General features: G+C 49.4%; 1 protein-coding gene across 1 annotated transcript; it reads right to left on the bottom strand.

Moving 5' to 3' along the window:
* Positions 1-6,203: 6,203 nt before the first annotated feature.
* KRT72 (keratin 72) lies at positions 6,204-18,234 on the bottom strand. The gene is made up of 9 exons (XM_047740807.1): positions 17,729-18,234; positions 15,937-16,151; positions 13,108-13,168; positions 12,636-12,731; positions 11,777-11,941; positions 10,828-10,953; positions 8,158-8,378; positions 7,506-7,540; positions 6,204-6,768 (listed from the first exon to the last, which is right to left on the bottom strand). Exons 1-9 carry the CDS (start codon positions 18,188-18,190, stop codon positions 6,578-6,580), a joined length of 1,572 nt encoding a protein of 523 aa, XP_047596763.1. The 5' UTR covers positions 18,191-18,234; the 3' UTR covers positions 6,204-6,577.
* Between the last annotated feature and the right edge of the window lie 6,969 nt (positions 18,235-25,203).

Below are 25,203 nucleotides of genomic sequence, written 5' to 3'. Positions count from 1 at the left end.
GTCCCTCCTAGCTAATGCTAGGGGATGTAACTGCAGGGGATTGTCTCTGCCTACCCAGTAGGATCTCCAGCAGTCCCAACCTTCGTAGCATTGGTTGCCTTCTAATCAGTCACCATACTCCAGACCCCAGTCTTTGGGTTCATTGGGCTAATGGGTGTTCCAAGGGCTAATGGGTGTTCCAAGTTTGGAAGAAATCAGTCATTCAATAGCTATAAAATTAAGCGCCTACTGTGTGGACTGCTCTATGCTGGACAGTGAGAGAGAAACATCTAAGACACTCTCCTTCTCCCCTAAGAAATTGAAATTGGAGTGGAGACAAAATACAAGCTTGTCAAAGTTTGTTTTGTTATTGCTCTAGTGGTCATTTTTACTCTACATGCTTGCATTGGATCATGAGTGACTCGGACAAGCAGTTACTGGAATCCTGATTTCTTAAAAAATCAGAATAATATACAGGGGGCTTTCTGAGGTAGGGTCAGGAACCAGAAGGTAGGCCAGGCTGCACATGGGCAGGAGAGAAAGATGGTGGAGGAGGCCGAGACACCCCCTCCTTACAGAGAGTGTGGAATCATGCGAGGGTAAAGAGGAGAAGACACTTCACACTTTAGGTTAATGAACAGGCTCTGTGTTGCATGAGATCCTGTCAGAGAGACAGGTACCCAGGGAACCCCAAGGAAGCTGAGCCTGTGAGCACCATGATCTCCTGCCGTCTTGGCTAAGGATGCTCCTGGAAGTAAGAGGCTCACTCTGCAGGGCACACCACACTGGTGGTAAATCAAGAGAAGGGCCTTGAATAATCCCAAATGGACATAACCAAAGTCGTGTCTGCTTGGTTTGAGAATGGATACCAAAGGCCATTTTTCTCTAGTCCACTGGGCCTTTTGACTACCTCTCAACACAGTCCAGGAGTGCAGTATTCTGTAGATAAAGGTCATCGATAGAAGAGGGCACCTGAAGGATCCTCGAGGTAACTTCGGGGTGACAAGACCTGGAGACAAACCACAGCACCTTAGAAACAGGAAGGACCTGAAACCAAATTCTCTGATTTCCTTTTTGAAAGTGAGCTCAGTGCAGAAACCTAATACCCTCAACCTGTCTGAACCAGTTTGAAAAGAGGCTGTTTTCCCATCCTCATCCACATTTAGCTAGCTCAAACAATAGAGTTCATCTGCTTTTCTCCCATGCTAACCACACCCCCTCCCGGCACCCTTCCCCTCCCTGACATGAAATGCTCTGCATCCTGGAACATCAAGTCTGACAGCAGATGGGACATGCACCTATGAGTTGGGGCACAGCCCACTGTGGCAATCTGGGGCTCTAGACACAGGACTAGACGCAGAGGGGCAGGTGATGTTGAGGGAGTGAGGCAGAAATTTCCGTGTTAGTGAGAAGGGGTCCAGAACATGAGGGACGATTGGGAGTAACCAAAGACCATTTTGTAGGGAGACCAACTCTCCCGTTTGCCTGGGACTGAGACGTTTTCCCTCAGTGCTACTACCTGGACAGCTCTGGACCACCTGGACAGTGGATCATGCTAACACTCCCTGTATGGCACAGTACAGAGTCGCCAATTCTCCCGTAGTCTGTAGGGATCACTGAAGTGACATCTCCCCCAGTATGTAAAACTTTAAAACCCAAGCAATGCTCTGGTCTCTCTCCATCTGTGCTAGGCCCTCCTCCCCACCCCACCCCCACACATGTTAGCATGAATTCCCCCAGATTGCCTTTAGCATATCCCGGGCCATGTCTCACTGAACTTCTCCATTCCTGTCACTTTCTTTCTCCCTGCGCTCTGGCTCCTAAGGCTTTGGTGGCTGGAAAGACCCCCCAGCCCTTTAGTGTAGATCAGGTACTTTATAGCTCTTGTCTCCCCTCTTTTTAAAAGAAAAGCTCTCTGAACTCTCCACAGCTCCACCCCACCACCTACCTAGTCATCCTAGGGAATTTTCCTCTCAGCCCAAATGCACAGAGGTATGTGCAGACAAGCGCAGTCTTGCTCTGGAAAGGACATATTTTCTTCCATTCCCTTGTTTCAAAATACCACCAGGCCCCCATTCCTATATTACTTCGTCCATCTCCTTACCTCAGACCCCTCCACCCAAGCCCCTTCCGGAAGAATTTTGGAAAGTATTTCCTGCCCCCTCCCCACTTATTGCCTGATTCTCTCTCCCTCTCACCCACCCTTTTTTTCAAAGACAATGGAGAGGCTGGGGGAAATGAAATGCCTTAATCTTTTGATCGTGACTATGAAGTTGGTGCTTGATCTGCCTCTTCCTTTGCCCGTTTCCAAAGCAAACAAGCCGGGCTGTGTGGTGGGCTATAATTAAGCCAGTCATCACTAATGACATGCTCTCTATCTCCCATCGGAGCACAGCACAGCCCTGTCCAAACAGTGGGGGGGGACCATTCCCCACCCCCATCAGGAGTGGTGGTTTGAGCCTGGGGGGGCACCTGCCTCAGGTGTGGGGGGAATGGCCATCCCCCTTCCTGTGTCCACATCATAGCTGAGCCTACGGGGTCCTGGGGAAGGGAGTTGGGAAAGGGGCAGGAGAAGAGGAGAAGAATGCAGGCAGGACAAAAGCACTAAGGGGCCTGGGTGACCACAGGCAAGGTAGGAGGTAGGAGGAAAAAGGGAATGGTAGGATGTCCAGAAAGAAATACAAGGAATAAGAAGTGGGTGTTTTAAATAGCATGGAGGAAAAGGGGAGATGGAGAGGAGAAGGGAGTTGAGGGAAATTGGAAGGGGAGGTGAACCATGAGAGACTATGGACTCTGAAAAACGATCTGAGAATTTTGAAGGGGTGGGGGTGGGAGGTTGGGGGCACCAGGTGGTGGGTATTGTAGAGGGCACGGATTGCATGGAGCACTGGGTGTGGTGCAAAAATAATGAATACTGTTATGCTGAAAAAATAAAAAATTAATAGAAAAAAAAAGAAGTGGGTGTTTTAGGAAAAGGAAGCTGGAAAAGATCAGGTCAGTGGGGAGGGATGGGTGGGTCCTGTGGGCAGGGAGTTAAGGCATAGACAGTGTGAGGAAGAGGCTATAGGCAGAAGCTTGAACTGAACCCTCCACCGTTCCAGGAAAGGCAAGTCCATCCAGCCCCAGCCTGGGTGGAAGGAGTGAGTTACCTGCTGGCTACTGTGCCGAGAGACGCTAAGCACCACCCTCCAGGATGCCAGCCTGCCAGGGACAGAGAGGCTCAGGCAGGTGGGGCTTAGGTGACGTCCAGCGCTGACACCTGAGGTTAGGCTCAGAGCTCTATTCACAGCGGAGACCCAAGTGGAGCCCCCTTGTAAGATTCTATCAACTCTCCCTTCTAGAGCAGGACGTCTAGAGACCAAGTCCCCATCTCTCCAGTGTCACGGGTCCCCACTGAGGCACGTGAGACTTGATGGCCAGGCTACTAGGTGTGACATGCAGCTGTGTGTTCATGAGGCTGGTTGGATCTGCCCTGCAGATCAGAGAGTGGGGGACAGGGGCACACAAACCAGGACCCAAGCAGTCTGGAAGTGGGAGCCAGTAGACACAGGAGACTGGGGTACACCGACCCAGCTGGGCAGCATGAAGCAAGAGTGGGGGCTGCACGTCATAAGCTAGAGCCAGGGAGAGGGTTGAGAGAGATCAGCAGCCTGGTTGCCTGGGCAACATGGAAGCTGAGGCCACCCTGGGCATGCTAGAGAGTGTAAGTGCATTTCCTCCAGCTGGCAGCCCTGTGGTGGGCACAGAACCTGTCCTAGATTATCCCCAACCCAGGCCAAACGCGCACCGCCCCCAGAGAAGTCTTTCCTCACCACCTTGTGGACAGGAGGTGCAGTACCTGGGGCTGCTGGCAGAGGACAGTATGTGCACAAACTACAGGCGCCAGAGAGTTGTTTCTCGGGTTTAGAAATTACCAGTCCGTGACTACAGGGGAATGTGTCTCCATGAGAAGATCCAGTGCCCTCCATCCTGCACTCGGCCCCTGTCAGCCAGGTCCCTGGGCACAGTCCTGCTGTGGATCGATGGGTCCTGAACCAGCGCACAGCCGGCAAAGAAGGCCCCTGCACACAGGTTAATTATAATTATTATAATAACAACTAAGATCTCTTGGCTCCAAACTGTATTTCAGGCACTGTAGTACTCCCATTATTCCCTTCCATATTCTCAACACTCCTCTACGATGAGAACTTTGTCAGTTATGAGGCGTCCTATCTGGAGGTACGGGCTCTGCCGTTGGACTGGGATTCAGCTCCCAACTCTGCCATTTACTACGCAACATCAGTTGGTTTCTTTTACCCCTCAGAGCCTCAATATTCTCATTAGTGAGATGTGCATTATTATAATTGCACCTTATAACAATAATACCCATCAGATTGCTGGAAGAATTCATTGAGTTGCTGGCCATGAAGAGCTCAGAAGTGTCGGTGCCGAGAACAGTGCCTGGGCCAGCTTGTATCAGTCCTATTTTGCAAGAGCAGGACCTCGCACTAGGACACAACTAGCCATTGGAAGAGGCAGGATTGGAGGCCAAGCCTAGGACTCAGCCAGTACTAGCAGGTGGGCCCTTTGCCTGAGACTGTCCTGGCTTATGCCGGTCATCTGAGAATCCCGTTCAGCCTGGGTCCAGAATCAGTGTTCCAGTTTGGTCGATAAATTGTATACACTGCATATGCACAGATGTATGTCAAACTCAAATTTATTAACACAGATGTGTTTCATCACGCACAAACCAAGTCATAGGCACACATGTGTATGCCCCGAGCTCCTTCTTCCCACCCAGGGTGGGCTAGACTAAGCCAGGCATTCTTGCAGGAAATGTATATTGTGTGCCGTGAGCCAGACTGGGGATCCTGGAACAAGGGGTTGAGGGGGAGTGGGATGAGGGGACAGATGTCTGTGCCACTACCTTGACACCAGGAAAATAAAGCCCCAAGTATAATGCAGATTCAGGACCAGTGCCGTGGGTGTGTGGGGCTATGACCTTGGGGAGGACGCTGAACCATCCAGGCCTTTGCTTGCTGGCCTATAAAGTGAGGGGACAGGGAATGGGGAGAACAGTCAGGCCACCAGTTCTAATGCTTCCTCTCATTTAATGCTCAATGATCTTGCTGGAGTCCGCCAGGAGGGACCAGAAAAAGCATGAGCAAGGGAGGTGGCATTTCAGCAGGCCACAAAGGATGAGCCGGCTTGCAGTAAAAGGGGCCTGGGCACCTGCAAGTGAAAAATCCTATTTGTAAAGGTCCTTGAGTGTGAAAAGGCCTGGCCTGCTGGCAGAAAGATCGGAGGATAAGGCTGGGGATGGGGGAGGAGGAGAAAGCATCACGGGCACCTTGAACACCCCCCTCAAATGAGGCTCATCCTTGGAAGGTGGTCTCACCCTTGAGGATTCTCCTGTTGAGCACCTTGCTCAAGCCAACCGTGGAAACGGATTCTGGGAACACAGACACCCTTGCGGAAACTCACGCACACCTCAGAGAGCCCCCTTCTTCATGTAATTTCCCTTCAGAGAGGGAATCGCCGCTTGCCCACGTTACAGGTTATCTTTGCTAGTTGCTTATTTTCCCTCTCCCCGTGGACTATAAGTTCTATGAGAGCAACGTCTGTGCCAGTAGGTTTACTCTGCTCCTCCCAGTGCCTGGATCGCCTCAGTGTGTAAATACTATATATACACAGCGGACATGGACGCATTCAGAAGCCTATGTGTGTGCAAGCCTCAGACTCTGGGGTGGAAAAGAACGGGCTGGAAGAAGAAAGCAGGGCCTTTGTGGGGGAGCAGGGTTAAGGTGCATTGGCAGGAGAGCCAAGAGGTAAGGAAAAGGAGGGAATGACCACTCTGGAAAAAGAGGTGCTTAGTGTGGGGCTGTGGGTACTTTTGAGAAGTAAAGGGGGAAGACACCCCAAAACCCCCATGCCTGCTCCCGGCATGCCCCGGCTCCTTGCTCACTGCGATGTTTACATACCCACCTTGCACTGTGTGGACTGGTGGCCCAGTGCCGGGGAAGCCCCAAGCCTGCCCAGAGGCATGTCAGTAACAAACTCAACTGCTGACCAGGAACCACCCTCACCAGTCCCTACTGGGCCAGAACGGGACGATGGAGACATGTCCACGCAGAGACCCAGAGGGAGGCAAGAGTCAGATGGAGAAAAGGCAGAGGGACGCTGTGGATGCTGACATCCCGGACAACATATTTGACACTGAGAATCCAATGGCTCTGATTGTTTATTGCAGGAGAAGCAGAGAACTGGACATGACCCAAAGCAGAGGACAAAGAGAGCCCCTGGGCTGCGACGGCCCCAGAAAGGCATGGGGACAGAGGGGTTCACACTGGCCGCAGGGAGACATCCACATAGCTGTGTTATCTCTGTGTTGGGGGCAGTGACCCAGTGAAAAACAGCCAAGGGGGAGGTCACCGGGAGCACCCCCCATGGGACTTCCCACCTCACAGCATCCACCGCGTGGAGGACCACAGGGCTAGGGGATGGCACGGGGATTGCGGCCACAGAGGAAGCACCTCCTGGCCCGGACAGGGAAGGGGCAGGGGGAGCAGCTGGGCCCTGCGGCTTTCTGCTCACAGAGCCAAGGGTCACCGCCAGCCCTTCACCTCGAGGCCTTCCTGGCCGCACAGCTGCCACCTGAGCTCTTAGGCAGGGGATCCTTGAACTCGCTGCCACAGCTGCCTTTGGTTTTGACGTCCATGGCTGCTGGCTTGAAGCTGTAACTGCTCGAGGCGCCAAAGCCCACGCTGAAGCCAGCCCCTCCTGCCCCTGAGCCCGTGTTGCTGATGACAGCTGGAACAGGGAAGAGAAGATGCAGGGTTGGGGGTCTTTCTGGGGCATCCCGGCCCACACCCTCAGCGCCTGCCCTGTGGGGACAGAGTCCCTCTGCTGGGTCCTTTCAGTGTCCTTGGAGGTTTCTGGCAGTACAGATCATTTCTCAAGGATTTGGCCCCATGTATTTGACCTCCCATTAGTCTGTGTCCCTCCACCAGCATCAGACTTGGAGCCTTCGTGGGCTCTCTCAGTGAACCTCCCCCCACAGGACAGGCCACATGAACCAAGGCCCTTCACGGAGGCCCCTGGTGCTGTCCCCATGGAAGGGGCTGCGGGCCGACACCCCCTCTCCCGGGAGAGTGCCTCCCTCTGCACCTGCACTGTCTCTAGCTTTTCAGTCTGCAGAAGGCTGTTACGGCCTGCCCTCAGTCCCTCCAACTCCCCAGTTCCTTCTTACTGCAAGCAGAAGCCTTGGTTTCCGTCTGGCCTCAAGAGAAATACAACGTGGCCAGTAAGCCTCATTTTAAAGGAAACTTTGGATCCACACACTCTTAGATATCCTTTGATCTCTCTATAGGCTGTACTTTTGTATTTCATGGTATTATTTTTCTCCATCACTGCTTCTCATCGGTGATTCAAGCCAGCTCCCTCTTGTTGCCCCTGACTCTTTCCTGAACCCTCTCTAGTGTCATGGAATTGGAGGCTCAGACTTCTGGAAGGTGACCACACCCAAACCTGGTCCTGCAGGTACTTACAGATGCTCACAGAACTCGGATGTTCACCAGACATCCTGGAGAGAGAGAGGAAAGGCAGGTAAATGCTCTGTAAAGCAGGACGGTGTCTCTCCAGGGGGTCACAGAGGTGCCACTGTCCCCCTCATCCTTCCTTGGGATGTGTCGGGGGGGAGGAAGCATCCCTTCCCCCCACACACACACCCCAGTGGGACGTCCGCTGGGAAGGCTCACTTCTCTAGCCATCAGAGTGGCTCTGGGTGATCTGATGGGTGGGGTCATTGTGGAGGCCCTGCTCACCTGTGTTATGCCACTGGTCTCACACAATTAAGAGGAATGAGTCCACCTGCTCGCTGGGTCCCAGGCTTTGCCGGAGTGACCTTGGAAGCCATCTTGCCCCTCCCCCCACCTCCCTAAGCATGCAGCACAAAGGGCCAGGGAGACTCTGTTTCTCCAAAGCTGCTGATGTTCATATTTCCTCTCCCACCTCCTCTTTGGGATTTTGACAATGCAGTCCTTCCTGCAGCCTAACTTTGGTCTTTCCTGTTGTACCTTGTCAAACCCATTCCCTATAAGGTGTTACCCAGTAGGACCTGAACAGAACCAAACTGTTTGCCTTCAGTCTTCCTAAAGCAAAGAGGTAACTGCTCCAAATAAAAGATATCTGGCCCCCTACCTGCACTCCTCGCCTTCCAGCAGCTTGCGGTAGGTAGCGATCTCCATGTCCAGGGCCAGCTTCGTACTCGTGAGCTCCTGGTACTCACGCAGCATCCGGGCCAGCTCCTCCTTGGCCTGGTGCAGGGCGGCCTCCAGCTCGTCCAGCTTGGCCCGGGCGTCCTTCAGGGCGCAGTCGCCCCGCTGCTCGGCATCGGCGATGGACGTCTCCAGGTTGGAGCACTGAGGGACAAATGCATTCAGCGCTTTGAGTCAGAACACAGTTCTGAGATCCTGCCCAGACATCCCCTCTCGTTTGGTCCTGACTGATAGTGAATGCATTAAGGTCCTCCTAGTTTCTCCACTTTGGGACATCGCTAGAGATGAATCTGTCCTTCTCCTAACTCAGGGCACGGTTCACCTCCACTCATGCATTGTCATATGAAGATGGCCCTTCCCTCTCTTGGGAGAGAGACGAAAGGCACCGAGAAGGGGAGCCTCCTGGGCCAGTGGCTCCTGTCCTCTCTCTCCCGGTCTGTAACACTGGCCACAAGATTCTGATGCCACCCTTGAAAACTTTTGGGGCAACTAGCTTAATTCTGCCCCACAGTAGAGGTTGTCTTGAGAGATCCTGTAAATTGTAAACAAAACAGAAACCAAAAGTGAGAGAGAAAGAAAGATAGCAAAGGGGGGGGGGATACTAATAAGGTTACTACTAATAAAATTTCTGTCCAATAAACCTGCCACACGGAGTCTAGCTCCCAAAATTCCACAGAGAATCCTGGTATGGGGCAACACCCTCAAAAGATACTTTTGTGAACAACAGGTCTCACGAGCTTACAGACACCCGCTGTTAGGTGGGAAGGTAACTTGAAGTATGAAGCTGGGGATGGGGCTCTCAGCCACGTCCATGAGAAGGTGCCAGGGGTTTCTTGAGTCTTTAAGTCTTGGGAGGTTTTTCCCATCACTTGGCCAAGTCTTGGTGGGATCTAAATATGGCTTCTCTTTTCTGGTGTGTCCCCTTTCTCTGGAGTCAAATTTGTTTCACCCCAAGGAGAGCAGCCAGTCCCAAGGCCAGACAGAATTCTAGGCTGTTGCCCGGCCAGTGCCTCCCCCTCTGCCAGGCAGAGCCCCCACCATGCAAACACCCACAGTGTTTGGATGAGTGGTTCACAGCCTCTGCAGAAATGCCTAGGACCCAGCTGTCTGGCCACACACGGCCATGTCCCGTCCTCAGGACTGTGGAGGCCTAATCATTCAGGGGATGGCCAGACACGCTGTGACCTGAATTCTATCAAACTGTGCTCTGCTCCTTTTCACTGACCGAGGTCCTGCAGGGTGAATCGGGGAGACTCCTGGGTCTTGTGAAAGTGGTGTGAGGTGAGAGGGCATGAAATCTGGGCACCCTTGGAAACAATTATCACATGGATCCTGGGATCACCGAATGCCAAGAGGGTCTGCAGGTGAAACCATGTGCTTCTTCAGTGGAAAAGCCAGAGGGCAGGAAACCACCTTGGCTGGGGGCCCTCAGTAGGAGCTGTGATGGGGCCTAAGAATCAAGAGTGAACCCAACTGGCTCCCCATGGAGGACATCTTCCCTGACCTGCCTGATGACATTCTGATCACAAAGTCACTTTCTAGTAATAAGTTCACCCTACCATGAACATGTAACATTTTATTAGATAAGTATAATCAGATACTGAGGGCGGCCTCAAACACCTTGTGTTTTTCTTTCATTTATGCAGAACTTAATTAAATGAAAACACCACGAGTTCTTATTTAAGAGGTCTTTTTTCTTCCCCTCACCATGAGCCTGGTGCACAGAGATGATGTATGTGCATGTGTCTGCATGTACATGTGGGGCGCGTGTGTGTGCGCGCGCGCACAGGCCAGGGAGAGGCCACTAAAGAAGAGGGCATGAGGACAGGGCCACTTGACTTGTCTGGAAAGCTCAGAGCCTTTGTGCCAGCCTCCACAAACTCTGGGAAATTCACGGGTTTGCTTGCATCAGAAACATCAGTGAGACAACACTGCACCCAGGGTCATGGGGTCACTCAGTGCCAGGCCACCACACACAGCACAGCCACGGGGATGGACAGACACAGAGAGCAGAGCCCTGCGCCAAGCCAACAGAGGGAGGCTCTCTCTCCTCCCCTCTTCTAAATTCCATGGCTGGGCTCTCCCTCCAGCATGGATTCATCACGTGAAACCTTCAAACGGCTCCTTTTAACTTATTGCATTCGGTCTAAACTCCACTGCCTCACTTCGAAGGTGCCCCTAACCTGCCCGTCCTATGTAGCGATGTCCTGCCGCCTGCCATCCCAGCCATCGTGGAACTTCTGCTTGGGGTAAGTGTCTTTCCTCCCTGCACACACGCCATGCGGTGTCCACATTGGACCCACTGCTCCTGCTGGCTCCTTCTCCTCCTTCCCCTCTCCTTCCCGCCCATGCATCCCACCTCCTGCAGGAAGCCTCACTGGGGTCTGCATTCCGTTCTAGCCACTCGGGCTCCTTAGGGAGCAGGCTGCACAGTGGGTGGAATGCTTCGCCCTTCTATGTAGGTTCGGGTTGTTCCCTCCTGAAGGATTACACATGCCCTAAGGAGGGGCTATGACTTGTTGTTGTTCCACATTTAGTCTCATACCTTGGGCATGTAATAAACCCGCTAGCTGACTCATTTCATGGAACCCACCTGCTTCTTCACATTCCCTATCTCGGAGCGGATCCTCTGGATCAGGCGGTTGAGCTCTGAGATCTCAGCCTTGGTGAGTTTGAGGTCATCCCCATGCCGGCCTGCGGTGACCTGCAGCTCTTGGATCTGAGGTTGGGGGACAAGAGAAGAGGAGCCCAGCACAGTTGGGAATTCGCCTCTTAAGGGTGTTGAACATGGGGAGTGGGAGGGGGACCACATGCTGTTCTCATTGCCTGAGCAACAAATACACAGTGAGGAGGGAGGGAGAGAAGGGAGGAGAGGGGAAGGAAGTGGAGGGGAACCACCTTTTCCTTCTCAACAAGAAAGCCCTGACCCAGCTCAGTAGGATCCTCGGGCTCACAAATGTGAAACCCAGGTGGAAGTAGAATATCCCGTCCTCATTTTTTTTTTTTTTTTTTTTAAGATTTTATTTATTTGACAGAGAGAAATCACAAGTAGGCAGAGAGGCAGGCAGAGAGAGAGGAGGAAGCAGGCTCCCTGCTGAGCAGAAAGCCCGATGTGGGGCTCGAACCCAGGACCTGGGATCATGACCTGAGCCGAAGGCAGCGGCTTAACCCACTGAGCCACCCAGGCGCCCCTCCCGTCCTCATTTTGACAAAAGAGGAAACACGAAACAAAGCCAGGATAGATGGATTATGCACAGAAACCGTGTCAGAGTCTCCCCAGGGTTGTGGCTAGTGTGGCCTCTGCTGTCAGCAAGGGCAACCGCAGGGCGAGGGCTGAGCCCATATATGCCCCCAGCACATTCCGAGACTGTGGAGGACCTCTCAGCCCCACAGAGGGAGACATATCCACGAGGCCCAACTCTAAGACAAAGGCGGTCTCAACCCAGCCTGGTACACACACCACACAAGCGCATGCAGTCAGGCATGAGGAGAGAGAGGCAGCTGGGGTCCCTGGGCCTCGGCACACCTGGCATGCAGCCCACCTTGGTCTGGTACAGCGCCTCGGCCTCGGTCTTGCTCTTCAGGGCGATCTCCTCGTACTGGGCACGGACCTCATCTATGATGCTGTCCAGGTCCAGGTCCCGGTTGTTGTCCATGGACAGGATGACAGAGGTGTCGCTGATGTGGGACTGCATCTGAGTGATCTCCTGGAGAACAGTTAGGGAAGTGGAGCCACTTAGAGGGTCTCCACGAGGGGAGCCCCTCTCCTGACCCTCCCTGGCAAATCTCTTGCAGCCCTTCCGTGGTGTTTGAACTCCACCTTCAGCAGAGCCCGCCAGCACCGCTGCCTGCCGAGAGCGAGGTGCCCGCATCCGGCTTTCAGCCCCAGTGTGGGACGCCCCTCTCCATCCTGCACTCAGGACTGCTCCCACCCCTGTTCCATGCTCTGCAGCAATGACCACCCTTCATCTGTAGAATTAAGTCTGATCTCCTTAGGTGGCCCACAGAGCCCTTCTGGAGTTGCCAACCACCTTTTCTTCTCCAGACCCTACTCACTTGACCCAGCTCAGACCGCTCATCCCACTCCTTCAGACTGCATGCCAGGCCCTTCTCAGCATCCCTGAGATCTTCCTCCTCCTTCCCCGGGAATCTTCCCTGACAGCTTGGACAGAATTCTCTACAACTTCCTCTGCTCTCCCAGGGCTCAGCCATAGACTGTGATTTCCTAGGGGACAGGAATCATCCCTTCTTCTTCGTGGCTTCCTCAGAGCCCACCTCACTGCTCCGCAAACATCAGCTGCACGGAGCTGCCAACCTTTGGTCCACACATCCATGCAAGCCAAGGGACAGGAGCCACTCATGGGAGGAGCAGGCCACACAGGAGCTCCGTGGAATCCTTACCCCTTCATAGAGGCACTTGAAGAATTTGATCTCATCCGTCAGGGAGTCCACCTTGGCCTGGAGCTCCACCTTGTTCATGTAGGCGGCGTCCACGTCCTGGGGGACCAAAAGAGGAGCCAGCTGCCTTCCCCTGCCCTCCCTGCCTGTTGTAAGGAGCCTCAGGTTCCCTGCTCTCACCACTCCCCTCACCCTGTGCTTCCCAGTTGCTGAGAGCAGACCAACCAATGTGCAGGGCAATGGCCGTGCCAGGAGTATGCCGAACATCTGGATTCTAAGCAGGCAGACTCTGGGAGCAACACGCATCCCAGGCAAAGGGACTCAGACAGAGGAACTGGGAAATGAGAACCGCAGCCACCCCTGCCCAAGGGACTGAGTGACCCACGGAATCCCTTTCCTCAGCCTACCAACACCACCGTGTCAGGTACTCAGGGAGCCTCGAGGTTTCTTCCAGCCCTCCCTATTTTCCTCTTACCTTCTTGAGCACCACAAACTCATTCTCAGCAGCTGTGCGTCTGTTAATCTCTACCTCATACCTGTGTGCGGCAAGAGAGAGGTGGTGGCATTGTCATTGGGATAATTCAGTTCTGCAAACACTCACTGAGCAGTCAGTGAGCACCGCTGTGCAATAGCTGCATGGCCATGACCTACACACTGGAGTTCCTGCACCCCTGGGGTATGCACAATGATCAAAAGGGACCTTGACCGGAGTAGGTTTAAAGGAATCAATGTGCAGCTCCTTAGTTCACATGTAACCTACCCTACATTGCCTCTGCCCAGGAACGCACCTGTGATGGGCTTCCACCATCTTTCATCCCTTTCACAACTACCCCTCCCTTGTGAGAGCAGAAAGATACCCCTTCTCCCAACAGGGACATTAATTAGTACAGTGCATTAGCCCAGGGCGCAAAACCTCTCAGACACCAAACAAATACTACCCCCACCTTTGAGTTGTATGTTCTACTTGTTTTTTATACATATTTCTGTTCCAGGTGAAGCAAGGTCTTAGAAACAGGATGTTTGGATAGGGCTGGGATGTTCTTCACACAGATACATTGTAGATTGGGGAGATGGGAGTATTGATCCCTTACAGACCTCACTATTCCAACTCTTATTATTGTCAAAGAATGTATTGCAGGATATTTGCATTGGGAAATGAAATAGAACCCTGGAAAGAAATAACTAATGCTAGCAACTGGTTTCTTTCCATATCCTTTCATGTGAGCTATCCTTTTCAGCTTCTTACTCCTTCCTAAGGCAAGCAGCTGGCTGCCAAGGGGGGGAAAGCCTTGTCAGATGACAGTATAGGTTAACGAAGTGGGTTATTTTTAAAATGCAACTGGAACATTTTCTGAGACTGCCAGATTGTGTTAGTTACACTGGATAGAACACACAGAAAAACAATTGATATGATTTATCTCAGATTCCAGGTGTGTTATTTAAAAGGTAAATGAATACTTTCTTGTATCAAATTATATTATGATAGGGTTGTTTCTATTATAATTATCATTATCTCCTATTATCTCAGAAAATATTCCATTTTTCTTCCTCCTGTTAATAAATAAGAGCGTATGCTAGTTGCAGACTAGTTTTTAGCTTACCTTTCTGTTTCATAAAACACACAGAAAAAGTTTGGTCATGATGGCTATCAAATTAATGACATTTATTTGTCATAATTTTTCATTATTTACTTCTAGAGACTAAACACCAGAGCACATACACATTTATAAAGAAAATCAATGCATTTTTAGTACTATTGGCTTTATCAATAACTCATGATTTACAAAATACATTACGATGTACAATTAAAAGTTAAGCCATAACAAAGTGCAGGTTAATTTTTCTTGTCTTAGAGCACAGATGTATTAATTATATCAAATCTACACCACTTTAATCTCCAGTGCTTCCAGTAACCTATTGTACAAGATGTCACCTTTAGTTTGCAGCTAGGTGGATTTTATAACAATTCCTAATTCATTTCCTTATTTCATTTCATCCCACAACAACCCTATCAAGTAGATCCTATCATTATCATCTCTCAATTTTAAAAGCAAGGCAAAGACTTTTCCAAGGTCACAAAGCTTGTCAAGCTAGGATCCCAGTGACATCAGGGAAACAATGCCTTAGATTTGCTTAGAACTTCGGTTCTTTAAAGAGATGATAATACATTAGTAACAGCATTACCATCTCAACAGCTCTTTTAGGTGGTAAGGCAGGTGTCAGTATCTGAATTTTACAAATATTAAAACTGAAGTCCACAGAGAACCAGGAGGCTCCCCCATCATCAGCTCAACTGAGTGGTATTTCCAGAACACCTGGCCTTCCAGAGGCAGCAAGACTTTGGGGGCCTCCAACCTGACATCTGGGCTGTGCCTGGAAACCCCCCCTTTTTTTTTCCCAGAATTTTGCTCCACACTGTATTCACAGTGTGGATTGAGATTGATTTAGGCTGCAATTTCCATCTGAATCCCATTCAATCTCAATCCACACTGTATTCATTTCACTTCCTGGGGGCTCTCTGAAAGTCCTTGTCAAGCCTGTCCCCACAATCTGGATGTTTTCTGAGGTGAGAGACCATGCCACCTCCTCCCTCAGGACTCAGAACAGAATTCCACTTGAGGGTAGTTCAGAATAAGGATGGCCCAGCAGATTGAACGTGGAACAAGAGAAATTGCTCAGCTCTGATCAACTCCATCCCCTTGAATTGTGGAAGAAGTTATCTTTCCCTAAAAATCCTGGCACCTGGAAGCAAACTTCCAAAATATCAGATCATGCTAAGCCAGGATGTGTCATGCTCTCCTCACTGGCTCAAATCCAAGAGAAATTATTTCTGGTTCCAAGTACATTTTCAATCTTTCTCTTTAATGGTGGGATTCAGCAGCACAGAGACACCTCAATATGAAAAAAATTTTCAAAACTTTTATTTGCTTAGCTTTAGGATTTGTTCTGGGATTGGTGTTATGGTTCACATTCTAGGCACTCCCACAGAAGACCTCACAGAGGAGGAGCTACAAAGCCATCTGGGTTGTCCATCTGGTTTTGAGACAACTCTCTTGTACCCATTTCTCCATTTCCAATGTTAAAAGTTGGGCACACCATTTCCTAGAAATTCAGGGCACCACCCTAGATAGATCTTTTCTCTTCCTAAGTTTCAACCTGTCTGGATCTCCCCAGCTCCCCTATGGAAAAGGAAATAGCAAATGTTATAGTAAGGGATTGAAAAAGGTAAAAATGCTGACTCCAAATCGAAACCTCATCTGTAATCAAGACCCTCCAGGGGCAGATTCTCTGCCTTTCCACTCACCTCTTCTTGTAGTCCTCCACCAAATCCTGCATGTTCCTCAGCTCTGAGTCCAGCCGCACCCTGTCACCTGTCTGTGTCTCCAGCTGTTTCCGCAGGTTGCTGATGTAGCCCTCATAAATGGGCTCCAGGTTCTTCCTGCAATTGTTCAGGTCCAGCTGCTGTAGTAGGTTCCACTTGGTCTCCAATACCTGGTTTTGCTGCTCCAGGAACCGCACCTGGGACCCAAAGGTGGTCAGAGCCCAGAATCCCCACGCTCTTGCCTCTCAACAGTGGGGGAGAGGGCCCCAAAAATCAGATAGTCATCCTACGGTAGGAGGCAGGAAAGACCAAGATGCATCAGAGAATGGATTCAGCCATGAGGACGTGCTTATCTGGGTCTCCAAGACAAGAAATAAGACTCAGTCTAAAAGAAATCAAGGGGGTAGGTTTAAGAGTTATCACATGATGCAGGTAGCTTCTTTTGCCGTAAATGCTGGGCTTTTCAGAGTGAGGGAAGATGGGAACCAATGGAGAAACAGTAATGGGGGAATGGGACGGAAGGTCATTTTGGTGGTTAACCTGTCCTCTCTTAGGTGCAACCTCAGTTGCTCTTGGTTGGCTGGTTTCTTTGGTTTTCATTTCAAAGTGGGTTATCACGTCTTTACAAGGTTCCTGCATACTCGACAAAAGGTCTCACACATTTGGACTCAGAAACTTCAAGCCTCTGCTACTCACTAGCCTTCCTCTTCTTCCCTTTCTCTAGCTTTAGGGAGAGAAGGGAACGTGAGGGGAAGAACAGACTCTGAAGAGGAAAATGAACCCTGTCCCCTGGGATAGCAGCTCTGTTTCTTCTACTCCTGCCCTCTCACCTCCAACCACCTCCCTTCCTCTTCCCAGGCACAGTGGTGAGGAACACAATCTGCTGTTGCTATTCTACCAACTTGGGCATGTTTCTTAGCCTCCCTCTGTCTTGGTTTCCTCATCCACGAAGCAGAATGATAACAGAATCTTGGGTCACGTGTGATATATGAGGACCCCTTGGGACAGCACCAGGCACTGACTAATGTCAGCTTTTATCTGGATTATGTCCCCTTTGAGTCATGGTCCAGATCTTCTGCCCAGGCTTGGATATAGAAACCCATTCATTCTCTGCTCTCTATCCTTTGGGGTCACTGCCTCTGAGTCACCAGGAATATCTTCCCTTTTAAACCCTGCATGTCCCCCTCCCCACAGATACACACAAAATCCACACATGTAACTTGACAGGCCCTCCTCAATAGCCCCACCCTTCCATCTTCTGGTCCTTTTCTCTCATCTCCTCCAGAACCCTTCCTGGCTTATACCCCCATCCCACTTCCTACCTTTTAAGTCCTTTCCCTTCACCAAGCATCATGTCCTGTGATACTCCCTGGTCAGTATCCCTCTGGTGCTCCTGTCCTGGATATGTGTCCCCATCTCTTCGTCTGATATTGCAAACTCTCAGAGGGTCATTCCATAGGTCTCCTGCCTGTGGTGCACCCCCTTCCATCCCAGGGTCTTGCCAGGGAAGGAAAAATTAGGCTTCTGTTAATCATGGGGTGGGGCTCGAGAGAGTGAGTGAGAAGCTCTGTTCCAAGCCCTTTATAAACATCCAGTTCATCCTCACATCATCATGTGAGGTAAGAGCCACTGTTTTGCCCATTTTACAGATAAGCAAAGGGAAGCTCAGAAAAGATAACCAGGTCGCCCAAGTTTTCAAGTAACTGTCAGTGGCAGAGGGAGTACCCGTGGGCACACTGGTAGCTGGGGGCCAAACCGACATCTGAGGACCCACCTTGTCGATGAAGGAGGCGAATTTGTTGTTCAGCGCCTTGATCTGCTCCCGCTCCTGGGCGCGCACCTTCTGGATCTCCGGGTCCAGCTCCACATTGAGGGGGGCCAGGAGGCTTTTGTTGACGGTGACCTGAGGGATGCCTCCGGGCGGGCACACGGACGGACACACGGGTCCCAGCCCGGCGCTGCCGAAGACGGTGCCGACGAAGCCGCCCAGCCGGCCGCCGCCCGAGCCAGAGCAGTGGCCCAGCGCGAAGGCGCCGCCCCGCCCGGCAGCGGCGCACAGGGCCAGGCGCCGGCCACCCCCAAGGCTGAAGAGGCTCCTGGAGCCGAAGGCGGCCGTGCCTTTGACGCCGGCCCGGAACGAGGCGGAGCTGGTGCTCACCCGTCCCGAGATGACGGCCGAGCAGCCGCTGAAGCCTGTGCGCTCGCCGGCGGGGCGATGGTGCAGCTGGCGGCTCATGCTGGGGGGACGGGCTGCGGAGCGCGATGCTAGGTGGGACAGGGGCGCAGAGGGCGGCTCCGCTGGCCTGCCTCGCTCCCCCCTAACCCCTTAAATAGCCGGCTGCAGGCAGCCTAATTTGTAGGTCCGGGACATCTATTAGCCACATGGGGCCTCTCAGGTTCTCCGTTTAGGAAATTAACACTCCTCCCTGAGATTTTTGTCTCTCCCACCCTGAACTCCTCATGAATTCCCTATAAAATTGCCCTGAACCCTGCATTTGCTTTGCTTACCTCCTGCATTATAATAATTTGGCTACCTTATCTCCACTTGCTGCCCTCCAATTACTAGGGTTATCACGGCCAAGATCTATGGTAGAAGCTTCCACTGGGTCTGGCTCGGGGGGTGGGGGAAGACACCCTCCCACCAGGTGGAGGAGCGTGATATAGGGGAGCAGATGTCCAGGCCAGTTCTGCTTCAGAAGGACATGAACAGGATCAAGAATATTCCAGAGAATCATCCTTAGCCTGTCAGCTAGCTGTTGCTTCCCCCAGACTTCCGGAAGAGGATGGCTCTATCCTGAGTACTGGAAGGAAGTCCTAGAGGGTAGAGACATCTGGCTTATCTGCAAGGAATTCTCAGTCTGTTGGGGGAAGGCCAGACACAGGGACAGAGTTCAGGCCAGTGAGAGCTCTGGTCACAAGAGCTGGGGCGGGTGTGGTGGGGGGCAGAGGGGGGTTATTTTGGTTCTCCAGAAAAGCATTTCTGTAATAAATATATATATATATATATATATATATATATATATATATATATATATATATATATAAAATTTATAATAAATAAATAAAAGTGAGGGAGATACTAACTGGGAAGAAGGGAAGGGGGCCTGAGGAGATGGTACAGGAATGTGGTCTGGAAGACAGTCTTACATGAGTTTGAGTTTTTTCTTTTTCTTTAATTGCAGAAGAGAATCATCCATCCCATCCAAGGAACCTCCAATCAGTACGTTCGTTGCCCTGGCATTTCTGATTCTGGATCAAAATGTGACTGAGTATTAAGAACAAGTTGAGAAGGGCCAAGAAAGACACCTCCAGTCTGAAAAATCAAGAGCTAGATTCTTGAACTTCATTCCAAATAAGCTCATAAGTATATTTCCCAATATAACCCACTTACCTTTTTCCAACTTAAGTTGCCTTTAATTCTCCTCTTCTGTCAGAAAAGCCCCTTCCCATACGGCTCTTCTGGTACCCAGGTGGTATTCTATTTCATCACTCCTATTTCTCAGTCTGTCTGAGTCCTGGGTGTGTGTCCCATTTCCACCATTAGATTAATAGGTGCCTGGATTAACTCTTCCCTCCCCTGCTCAGCCCATGCTCAGCCCTGGCCTCAGCACCACGGACATTCAGGATGAGTGTGAAACAGACAAGGCTCATCGCTGTGCCCCCAGTTATACCCTGGGGCCTGGGCTCCTCTTGGAGCCCTCATGGGGTGGTCAGGTGGCACCTGAGGGTAACTGAGTGACACAGCCTCAGCTGAACCAATAACAGAGCATAATAACAACCAAGGTGTTTATCCCACAGGGAGTGAGGCTGGGGGGGAGGGGCGGAGGGGAGGCCTCGGTGAGTGATCTAGATGGCGCCAGCCACAGATGAACAGATAGAAGAGTCTGGAATATCCTGGGTGTGAAGATGGTGGGCTCTCTATGCTTCCTCAGGGGAGACCCTATATTCCATTTCCTCTGGATAGGGAAGAGGCAGTGTCAGTGAATCTGGGCGACCAGCAGGCCCCTCAAGAAACTCAAGGTTGCACTCTCCATTATTTCATGAGATTGCTTCCTACAATCCATAAATTTAACCAGTTTTCTTTCCATAAGTACAGGAGAGAGTTTATTAACTCTGGTCATTGAGAATAGAAAAGTGGAAAAGTATTTCGACTGAAATAGGAGAAATTTACATAAGATTGTCTTTCGAAGGGAGCCTTTGAAGTCTTCTTTTTTCTGGAAACTTCTTAAGAATTTGAGATACCAATTCCTGTAGAACCAAGCCACTTCTGCCCAGGATCAAGGAAGAGGAAGGACGACCTTTTCTTATCTTCCTGTGAGGGGGTTGACAGGCTGGATGAATCAGGAATTCCTGAATCCACAAGCTCACCTTTCTTACAGATACAGACCAAAGTGGCATGTCCAGGTTTCAGAGGCATTGGATGTATGGGGACAGGACAGATCAAAAGGTGGCTGAAGCCTGGGAGGAGGGCTTCTCATGGCAACTGCCTCTGACAGTGTCTTCCTGTGTCATCTTGGGCCTCATGACTACCTCCACCATTAATACTGGGTGAAAGTAGCCCCTGGATTGGGAGACAAGCAACAAATACCACCCTTTGAAACCAGAGCTCAACAAAAAAGGATAGACAGATGGCTTCTCCAAGCAAGGATTTGCAAACATGCTGTGATTAAACAGGTTCTTGTTTGCCCTGAAACACTGGTTCTTAGGAGATTAATAGGTATCATGTAGGGAAAAAAGTGTGGGGATGGATTCCCTGTTGGGTTTAAAAAAAAAAAAAAGATGAAACCAGCATCACATTGCCATGCTTTTTAGATCCGTCACTGTGGACACTTAGGAAAGCTGCTCTAAAGGATGCTACAAAACTCAGTGCTTTCCAAAGACAGTGACTGGAAATGAGATCATTAAAAAGTGAGGGTTTTTTCCTACTTTTTAATATTTCTGAATTTTCTCATATGAGCATATAGTGTTTCTACAGGTGAGTTATTTAAAAAACAACTACATTTTTTTCATGTGTCTCTTAGCCATTTGTATGTTTTCTTTGGGGTTCATCATCATTAGCCATCAGTGAGATTCAAATTAAAACCACATTGAGATACCACCTTACACCAGTTAGAATGGCCAAAATTAACAAGACAGTAAACAAGTGTTGGAGAGGATGTGGAGAAAGGGGAATCCTCTTACACTGTTGGTAGGAATGCAAGTTGGTGCAGCCACTTTGGAAAACAGTGTGGAGATTCCTTAAGAAATTAAAAATAGAGCTTCCCTTTGACCCTGCAATTGCGCTACTGTGTATTTACCCCACAGATACTGATGTAGTGAAAAGAAGAGCCATCTGTACCCCAGTGTTCATAGCAGCAATGGCCACAGTTGCAAACTATGGAAAGAGCCAAGGTGCCCTTCAACAGATGAATGGATAAAGAAGATGTGGTCCATATATACAATGGAGTATTATGCCTCCATCAGAAAGGATGAATACTCAACTTTTGTATCAACATGGATGGGACTGGAAGAGATTATGCTGAGTGAAATAAGTCAAGCAGAGACAGTCAATTATCATATGGTTTTGATTACTTGTGGAGTATAAGAAAAACATGGAGGACATTAAGAGAAGGAAAGGAAAAGTGAATTGGGGGAAATCAGAGGGGAAGACGAACCATGAGAAACTGTGGAGTCTGAGAAACAAGCTGAGGGTTTTGGAGGAAAAGGGGGTGGGTGGTTAGGTGAGCCTGGTGGTGGGTATTAAGGAGGGCATGTATTGCATGGAGCACTGGGTGTGGTCCATAAACAATGAATTTTGAAACACTGAAAAGAAATAAATTTTAAAAAAATAAAGTTACAGAACAAGTTCTCTCTATTTCACCATTCGATAGACTAACATTTCCCAAATCCAGAAGACTTACAATATCTCCTTAAAAACACGAAGGCAAATGAAATATAATTACTGTGGTGTGTGGCCTGACCTAGCTTATGGCACTGTGCCCAGCATTACACTGTTAAAGCCAAAGGCAGGTTGTTTGCTTGGACCAGAGCTCCTGTGCCAGCACCATCCCAGCACCGCTCAGGGGGAAAGAATTCTCTGGCTGGTGACTGATGTTGGGGATCTACACTGAAGAAGGCTGTGCCAGAGACTTCCAGGGCTTATCAAGTATCCTCCCTCTCCTCCTCATTTCCCAGCCTCCCTGGGGGATTGGTCAGGGCTTGGGGCCATGTCGGCCAGTTAAATGTGAGGGGCATTGACGTGTGTTGATTCTAGGATGTGGCAGTTAGCAGCCCATGTGTCTCCTTCTTCTCTCTTTTCCCCTGTCCCAGTAACGTTGGAGGCCATGTGTCCTGTGTGGCAGGGCTGCAAGCCAGAAGCATGTAGGTCTGTGAGACATGCGCTGGGAGAGCCACATGGGAGAGCTGCCCAGATCCACCATGGACTGTGAGTGAGAAGTGGACCTCTGTTGCATTAAAAAGCCACTCAGACTTCAGGGTTTGTCCTTTGAGGCCGTCAGTGTTAATGTTCTGGATCCAAGGATAGAAGTTGGAAGGTAGAAATATCTCTTAATAGCCAATGCTTTTTCTCTTGAGTTCCTGTACATAAAATAATCTGATGGCTATTAGACCTTCTCTATCTCACGTCTCCCTTAGGCTTTCTGAAAGACTCATCTATCCTAGTAATACTGAGAGAGTTAATAGTAACACTGATATAACAGTAACTATCTTGAGCATATAATATGCAGCAGGCACTGAATTAAAAAGTTCTCATGCACTCTTTTGTTAAATTTAATTCTTATTTAATTCTAATAATTAATAATTATTAATCAAATTATTTATTAAATAAATATTATTTATTTAATTTTTATATAATTTAATTTATTATTTAAATAAATTTGAATTTATTGTTTGTATTTTTATTTTATTTTATTCATTTGTAAATTTAATATTTATATTAAGTTTAAATTTATTATTTAAATAAATTTAAATATATCTAATTTATTTAAATTATTATTCAAGGGGCTCCTGGGTGGCTCAGTGGGATAAAGCCTCTGCCTTCAGCTCAGGTCCTGATCCCAGGGTCCTGGGATGGAGCCCTGCATTGGGCTATCTGCTCAGCAGGGAGCCCGCTTCCCTTCCTCTCCCTCTGCCTGTCTCTCTGCCTGCTTGTGATCTCTGTCTTCCAAATAAATAAAAATAAAATCTTAAAAAATTATTATTAAAAATAATTAACTTTAATTAATTTTAATAAAATTACTTCTCATTTAATTTTCAATCTCACAAGTTTATGCAGGAACTTCTATTATTAACTTTTTACAGATAAAGAATCTGAGCCTCATGGAGCAGAAGTATTTTGCCTAAGTTGAACAGTTAGTGAATGGCAGAGGAGGACCCAAACCTGGGTTCCTCTGACACCCAAGATGTTGGCTTCTCCCAAGAAATTACAACATAAAATCCCAGCTTCATAGCAGATTTTTTTTTTTTAAAGTAGCCTCCACACCCAGCATGGAGTCCAACCTGGGGCTTGAACTCACGACCCTGAGATAAAGACCTGAGCTGAGATCAAGAGGTTCCACCTCATAAAAGATTGAAAGGACCTCTATGATGTGGCTGCCACCTGCCTCCCTAGCCCCAGACACCTCTGCTCCCTCCCTCTCCACCTGCTGGGCCTCTTCCAACCTGTAACTTCACACTCCAGCAATCAAACCTGTTTTCACCATGCTAGTGCCTCTGACCACAATGCCCACCCCCTCCTCTTGTCTGCCTGTAAACTCCATCCTGTAATGACTCTGCACCTGTTGCTTCCCCTGACTTCCCTGGAGCTCCTACTCTCCTCTTTGCTGTCTCTGTATCTTCTTTGGTTGCCAGTATCTCTCCATGTTACAGTTAACATTTCTTATGGTTATGTCACCATCCGGGCAGTGGACCAGATTTATATATCTCTGTATCCTCATCGCTAACACATGCCAGACAAATGCTAGATATTCAACAAGTATTCCTCGACCTGACCACAATTTCTTTACTGGTCCCGAGAGTGTATTCCCTGAGACTACTCTTCAACCAGTCCTTCTTAGGGCAATAAATAAACTGGCATACAGTTTATGAGATGGTGTCCTTAAAGTTTGGAGCTTGCAAATTGCTTCACCGGCACTAAACACCTCTTTTAAGTGAACAGATTTAGTCAAGTTTTTGAAGCAAAAAGATTTGAGGACAAGACTCTGTTTCCACTGAATGTTTATTAAGTATGAACTTTGTACCAGGAGTTGTGTAAGATGTGTTTATGTCACCTCATTCTGGCCTAAGAGTAATACACAGGTGCTTAGTCTGTCTATTTTATAACTAAAGAAATGAGACTCGAAATGAAACTCTTGAACTCTTGAGAACTTTGCTCTTGATCCCCTATTAGTTACAGAGTCTGAACCTGAATTCAAAGCCGTTGACTTGAACTCTAAGACTCCCTGGATCCACAGTGACCCTGTTCAGAGGCACCTGGGAGCCCCAGCCTGAAGGGCTGCCAGTCTCTCCCTGGCTCTTTGTGTCCTGAGAGCATCATCACGACCTTGGAACCTGACAGACGTCTCTCAGCACAAGAGTGTTTTGGAGGCTGGGTGGTCGGTGTCACAGTGATGGTCCATGCTTCAACACAACTCGTACTCATAGACATTCACTTCACCAAAGACCAAGGGGACATGGCTCATTACTTTAAAGAGACTCTACTTTGGTTTTTTCCCAGAGAATAGGGAATAGCCATTACTTGAGCCCTAGGCTTTCCAGAACTGGCTTTCTGGTGCTTCTGTACCAGTTTTAAATTCTGCCACAGATAAGTGTTGTCCCTCTCTCCCTGCCCATAATCTGCGTGTTGTTAAAGATTGCCTACTCCCTGGAGTCTTGGCCTGAGAAAAGCATGAATCAAAGGTGCATCTGCTGGGGATGGCTGTTGGAGAGGAATCCTGAGTGTCACAAGACCCACTGTGACCCTATGGTCCATACAAGGATTTCTTTCCCCCAGATTAAAACACACTTAGGGGCGCTGTGGAACACCCCAGACCTCTATGCCCCAGGTTCCAGGCCATTGATCTCCACATATGGAAGAGATATGGCCTGGGATGAGGATCCCCTTGGGAGAGAGAAGCAGCCTGGTCCTGCATAAGTTTTATTAAGTTTATTGGTGAGACACAGGAAGCAAAGAGGTAAGGCCTAAACAAGGACAAGAACTCTCATATTGAGGGCACAAATCCCTTCATGGATGGGACCAATCTTCAAGGCTAC

The sequence above is a fragment of the Lutra lutra genome, chromosome 8, assembly GCF_902655055.1.
Source record: "Lutra lutra chromosome 8, mLutLut1.2, whole genome shotgun sequence".
Taxonomy (NCBI): Eukaryota; Metazoa; Chordata; class Mammalia; order Carnivora; family Mustelidae; genus Lutra; species Lutra lutra.
The sequence above is the reverse complement of the archived record's forward strand: the minus strand, read 5'-3'. Positions and strand labels throughout refer to the sequence as shown.

Excerpts from the sequence above, each read along its gene's own strand:
- KRT72 (XM_047740807.1), bottom strand. The coding sequence starts at position 18,190 with ATGAGCCGCCAGCTGCACCATCGCCCCGCCGGCGAGCGCACAGGCTTC. Across the intron at positions 11,942-12,635 it reads TCAAGTGCCTCTATGAAGGG|GAGATCACTCAGATGCAGTC; the intron begins GTAAGGATTCCA and ends ACTGTTCTCCAG. Across the intron at positions 8,379-10,827 it reads TAGGGAATGTGAAGAAGCAG|TGCTCCAACCTGGAGACGTC; the intron begins GTGGGTTCCATG and ends TTTGTCCCTCAG.